Genomic DNA, 5,755 nt, shown 5'->3' on the forward strand with positions numbered 1-5,755 from the left:
CCCACCACTCTGGGATTCTGTGATTTAGTAGGGCACAGGGACTGCACCTCACAGGCTCTCCCACCAGCCACCTTCCTCTGGCCCAGGGTGCCTGGCGTGGTCAGTTGTGCTGCAGCCCAGGTACCCCAAGAGCTGCCACAGCGCTGGAGCAGGAGGCCAGGGCTAGAGAGCTCTGGCTGCTCTGCACTTGGCACAGCCTGGAGCAGAACAGGAGATAAAGGTGGGTCCTGTGTCAGAAGGGCTTGGTCCTGGGAGCTCAGATCCCACTTGTGACTGGGGGAGTGCTCCTCTGCTCCTTGCTGCCACTGAACAAGAGCCACCTCTGAAAGCCTCTCCCCCAGGGCCCTCGCAGGGTTAAAAGCCTCTCCTCCCTCACAAGCCTCCAGGACACACAAGCTTCTCCTCATGCAGGTAAGACAAACTGGACAGCACCTGGGGACATGGCTGGTTTTTCCCTCTTACCAAGCACTGTCCATTGTTTGCTCCTGGACACGGAGGTAAGGGAAGGCTGGGAGGGCAGGACAGCTGCCTGTGGTGGGTCAGGGACTCACTCGTGGTGAGACCCTCACAGGGATCCCTGTTGGCACCCTACCTGGGGGCAAACCCAGTCCTGGCACCCAGTGCTCCTGGGTGATCTGGGCATGCAGCAGGCTGCGACTGCTGGTGATGCCTCAAACAAAACAACCCAGAGCTTTGCAGGAGAAATGAACCCTGTGTTATTGTGGGCTCCCTCAGCCCAACCATCACCTCAAACGGGGACTGGACTGTCCCCAAAGCTCAGGACCTTACCTCCCATGGCTGCATGTGCCAGGCTATCTGCTCTGCTCACCTGAGTGCAAACTGGACGTGGTGGCTTGGCGAGGAAAGCCACATCCTCCTGCAGGAGCAGCTGGCTTCTCCGCTGGGCACGGGGCACATTTGGCCTCCTGTAGGAAGAAGGGTGACGTATTGCATCCCAAAATGTTGGAACAATGCAGAAGAGCACAGTGGTGACACGAGGCACCCCGCTTCAGGGGCTGTGCTGGAGCTGAGCTGGGTCTCAGACTAGTGCATCACCACCCCATGGGTCAGGGCCACCTTCCTTCTCTGGGGAATGACAGACACCAGCTGCCTCCCCAGCACTGATGGCACCAGCGCTCCCTCTCTGCCCCCCTGTCCGGCCTTTCTGGACTGGTCAGTGGTGGGCAGAGGTGCAGCTGCACTGGGAAATTCTTGGTAAGTCTTTAGTCACCTTGAGAAATCGCCCTCAGTGCAAGTGAGAGAGAGAGGAAAGCACCTGAAGCAAGATGGAGACTCTTCCAAGGCTGCGCAGTCTGAGGGAGAGAGGGAGGTTTTCCTACCATGTCTTGGTATTTCATTGTGTACAGGATGTCTGAGGACAAAGGGTTTGATCTGGCATTTCATGTGGCAGTGTCCACTGGCTGGTACATTGCTCCAGGCCATGGTGAACATTCGAGTCATCCCTCAACTCCTGCGGCTGCTCTGCAGCCCTGTAGCTCTGTGCCTAATCCAGCCTGAATTTGCCAACATGAGGAGAGCATCATCTGCAGCTCTCCAGAACCTCCTGTCCCTCCTGCAGTGGAACTGACAATTCCCTGCTGCTGCTGCCAATCCGATGACTCCCCTGTCTCTGCTGTGCCCCTGCATTAACCCAAGGACTGGCTGGCAGCGTGCGATGGACTCACACCCCTCTTACTCACCTGCTGTTGTTTCCAGGTGTGAGCCCCAGTCTGGAGCATGAGCAGGTCACTCACCCTTACATGTCTAACCTCCTACTATCACATTTATTCTCATTTCTATCTCTTTGGTCCCCTCTCCTCCTATGCAACTGGCAGTCTCCCACCTTCACTGGTGCCAGCTTCACCCATAATTTGTCAGCAGACTCCTGCCTCTGGCTGACAGGTCAGCAGTAAAAGCTGGCATGGCCATCAGGTCAAGGGAGGTTCTCCTCCCCCTCTACTCTGCCCTGGTCAGGCCACATCTGGAGTGTTGTGTCCAGTTCTGAGCTCCCCAGTTCCAGAGAGACAGGGAACTTCTGGAGAGAGTCCAGTGGAGGCCACAAAGATGATGAAGGGGCTGGAGCATCTTTCTGATGAGGAGAGACTGAGAGAGCTGGGGCTGTTGAGGCTGGAGAAGAGCAGAGTGAGAGGGGACCTGATCATTGTTTATCAATATCTAAAGGGTGGGTGTCAAGAGGATGGGGCCAGACTCTGCTCAGTGGTGGCCAGTGACAGGACAAGGGTCAATGGGCACAAACTGGGACACAGGAGGTTCCAGTGAAACATGAGGAGAAACTTGTTTGCTGTGAGGGTGTTGGAGCCCTGGGACAGGCTGGCCAGAGAGGGGGTGGAGTCTCCAAACCCTCCTGGACACCATCATGTGCAACCTGCTGGAGATGGACCTGCTTTGGCAGGGGGGTTGGACTGGATGATCTCCAGAGGTCCCTTCCAAACCCACCACTCTGGGATTCAGTGATTCACTGGTGCCAGCTTCACCATCATTTGTCAGCAGACTCCTGCCTCTGGCTGGCAGGTCATCAGGAAAAGCATCCACCAAGGTCCTGGACAGAACCTTCCCCTCCCACGCCTTCACCATGGAGGCACTTGTGCCCTAAACAAAACTGTCACCTGCCTCAGTGCTGTGACAAGGTCACACATAACGTAGTTTTGAACCTCTACAGCTCAACGTGCACAAAATGCAGCTGTGCAGGAAGGGACAGCCGGGGACAGGGACGGTTCCTGGGGACAGGGACAGCTGGGGACAGGGACAGCCGGGGACAGGGATGGCTCCTGGGGACCCTGCTGTGGGCTCTCCCACCTCTCACCCCTCTCAGGCCCCCGCTCCTGGCCGCACTGCGGGGCCGGACAAGTCGGGCTCTTCTTGTGTCAGAACACACCCGGCGTTGGCTGGGGGCTGGCTGGAGGGGAAGAGACAGTTCAGAACATTGGATTACACAGTCCCTGTCACCTGTCCAGTGTGTGCAAAATTAGGAATTAAAAAAGAAAATCCCTATTAAAGAAGATGCTGATCTGGGAGACTGCTGGAGAGCTCAGCCAGGCTGGGGTTTCTCAGCCTGGTAGCACCCACATCCGAAATGGAGTAGCCAGGTTGGATGTCACTAGACCAGGCAGAGAAGAATTAGTCTTCTGACTGAAAGTTTTCCTCTCAATTAAAATCTTTTAAGAAGTTGAAAAACTGGAGAGTAAAAGAGAAATGAATGGGAAATTGGCTCTTGTAGGCAGCAAACTGATACTGATCACAGGGCACAAATAGCGGCCAGGAGGAAATACTGTCAGAACAGCGGGAGGGTCCTTAATCTGGAAGAGAAAGACCTGGAAATTATGAATGAGACAGAGCTGACATCCAAATAATTCCAACAGGAAACAAAAACACACAGTTTTTAATGCTGCTCCGACAGTTTCTTGTGGTAAGTAGCTATAAGGAAAAAACTCCCAACAGAAGCAGTGAATTCTCCGTTGCTCAGTGGTTTAAAATCGTGACTGATAAGTAGATACATGCTTGACAGAGAAATTAAAAACAAATTAATGGGTGTCAAGCAACGGTACCAGCCTGAAATTCAGCCACGTTGTTTGATCTCCTGAAGAAATATGACAATTGACCTCAGATATGTGAAAGAGGAAGGGACACTTTGGTCCTATGTAATGGCATTGGCCCCTGCAGAGCCATCAGGTGACATCTTTAATGTTGAGTAGATGGAGAGTGACATGAACTGATAACTTGTCCAGGAACGCTACTGACTCCTGATCCATAGTGGGGCAGGCAGGACTTGTTCTGGAGCGTGCAATGGCCAAGTCAGAACAGCAGGGAGCTAAACCCTGGAGTTCAGCGACGTGCAATCCTCCCTCACACCCCGGCCATATCCCAGTGGTCAGCGGGCACCTGCCCACGCGAGTCCCACCACAGCTCCTGGCAAACTCGTGCTCAGCAATGGCCAGTACACTGGCCAGTTGCCTTATTCTCTGATTCAGGAAAAATGGAGAGTGCTAACATCTGCTGAGGCAAAGGGACCGAGCCAAACAAAAAGCTGCCCAGGGAGAACAGGATTTTATGATACACAGCCCCAAGATCACCCATGGTCCCCTCAGGTCCCTGTATTGTCATGCAGCCGCATCCTGCCCTGGTGCTTTCCAGCCCTGTTTGCCCCCTTATCATCATACACGGGATCTTAAGCCTTTCTGGATCCTGTTCCTCACCCAGCCGAGAGCAGTCCCTGGTTTCAGACTGGCTGAGTTCAGCGTGTACCCATGACAAGTGGTGGCTGTGACAGATCATAGAATCATGGAATGGTTTGGGTTGGAAGGGACCTTAAAGCTCATCCAGTCCCAACCCCCCTGCCAGCAGCAGGGACACCTTCCACTAGACCAGGTTGCTCAAAGCCTCATCCAGCCTGGCCGAGAACACTTCCAGGGAGGAGCAGCCACAGCTTCCTTGGCCAACCTGGGACACTGTCTGACCATGTCGAGCCCATGGTTCGACAAACACCGTGTGATGAGTCACCCTCAATTGAAACCCACATGTCCTGGTTGTCACAGAACAAAGCACCCCAAAAATGGAAGAACAGGAGACAGGATAATGAAAAAAAACCCCACAATTATTTTAACTGATGCAGAGTGATGCTGCATCTCCAACCTGGCAGCTAGGGAAGAGCAAGCTTGGTGTCTGTGGCACCTAAGGAATGAAGGAAGGAATCTAGGGAAGCATGTAGTCACCATAAGTGCAACCAGGAAGGAAAGAGACATGCTTGGTCTACTCATGAAGACAGGGGGCTGGGCTGGCAGGAAAAACCAGGAGGTTGGGGTAGTGTAGATGCACGCTGTCCTTGGTTCCATCTGAGTGATTCTCTTGTAGTCAGGTACCCAACATTGAAGGGCAGCTTTCTGGATGCTAAATATCCTAGTGTCTGTGAAATCCCAACATGGGAAGCTTCCAACCACTATGGAGATAGGATCAAAGCCACCCTACCAGTGAAACCCTCACCTTCTAGGTGGTTGTGCTCCAGTCCCCTGGCTTACAGTCACCACCTCCTCCTCTCAGCACTCATTTCTGCTCACAGCCCAGCCCAGCTGGCCACATGGCAGGCGAGAACCAGACTCAAGTGACGGAGTTCGTGCTCCTGGGCTTTTCCCACGGCCAGTCCTTCCTCTTTGTTCTTTTCCTGGCCATATACCTGGCCACGCTGCTGGGGAACTCAGCGATACTCACCCTCGTGTCCCTGGATCCCCATCTCCACAGCCCCATGTACTTCTTCCTCAGTCACCTCTCCTGCTTGGACATTTGCTACTCATCAGTGACGGTGCCCAAGATCCTGGCAAATGCCCTGCGCCCGCAGGCGACCATCTCCTACGGCGGGTGCCTGGCACAGATGTTCTTCCTGATGGGGTGCGCGGGGGCCGAGTGTGCCCTCCTGGCTGTCATGGCCTACGACCGCTACGCAGCCATATGCCAGCCCCTGCGCTACAGGCGGGGGGGCGCCGGCCACCGTCTGCTGGCTCTGGGGGATGCTGGACTCGGCTGTGCACACCCTCCTGGCCTCCAGACTCTCCTTCTGTGGGGCTGCCCGGCTCCAGCACATCTTCTGCGACGTCCCGCCGCTGCTGAGGGCCGCCTGCAGCAACACCCGTCCCAAAACACCCGTCCCAGCGAACTGGCGCTCCACGCTGCCAGCGTCTTTGTGGGACTCAGCCCCTTCCTGCTTGTCGTCGTCTCCTACCTCGGCATCCTGGCCACCATCCTC

General features: G+C 54.9%; 1 protein-coding gene across 1 annotated transcript; it reads left to right on the plus strand.

Moving 5' to 3' along the window:
• Positions 1–5,092: 5,092 nt before the first annotated feature.
• LOC104517569 (olfactory receptor 5V1-like) lies at positions 5,093–5,752 on the plus strand (the record flags this gene model as incomplete). Its single annotated transcript, XM_010175021.2, is given in 3 exon segments — positions 5,093–5,487; positions 5,489–5,633; positions 5,636–5,752. Coding segments are annotated over 3 exon segments (657 nt in total), but the record flags the coding sequence as incomplete, so codon positions are not given.
• Positions 5,753–5,755: the final 3 nt, after the last annotated feature.

The sequence above is a fragment of the Antrostomus carolinensis genome, unplaced genomic scaffold (genome assembly GCF_000700745.2).
Source record: "Antrostomus carolinensis isolate BGI_N321 unplaced genomic scaffold, ASM70074v2 scaffold28319, whole genome shotgun sequence".
NCBI classification, from domain to species: Eukaryota; Metazoa; Chordata; class Aves; order Caprimulgiformes; family Caprimulgidae; genus Antrostomus; species Antrostomus carolinensis.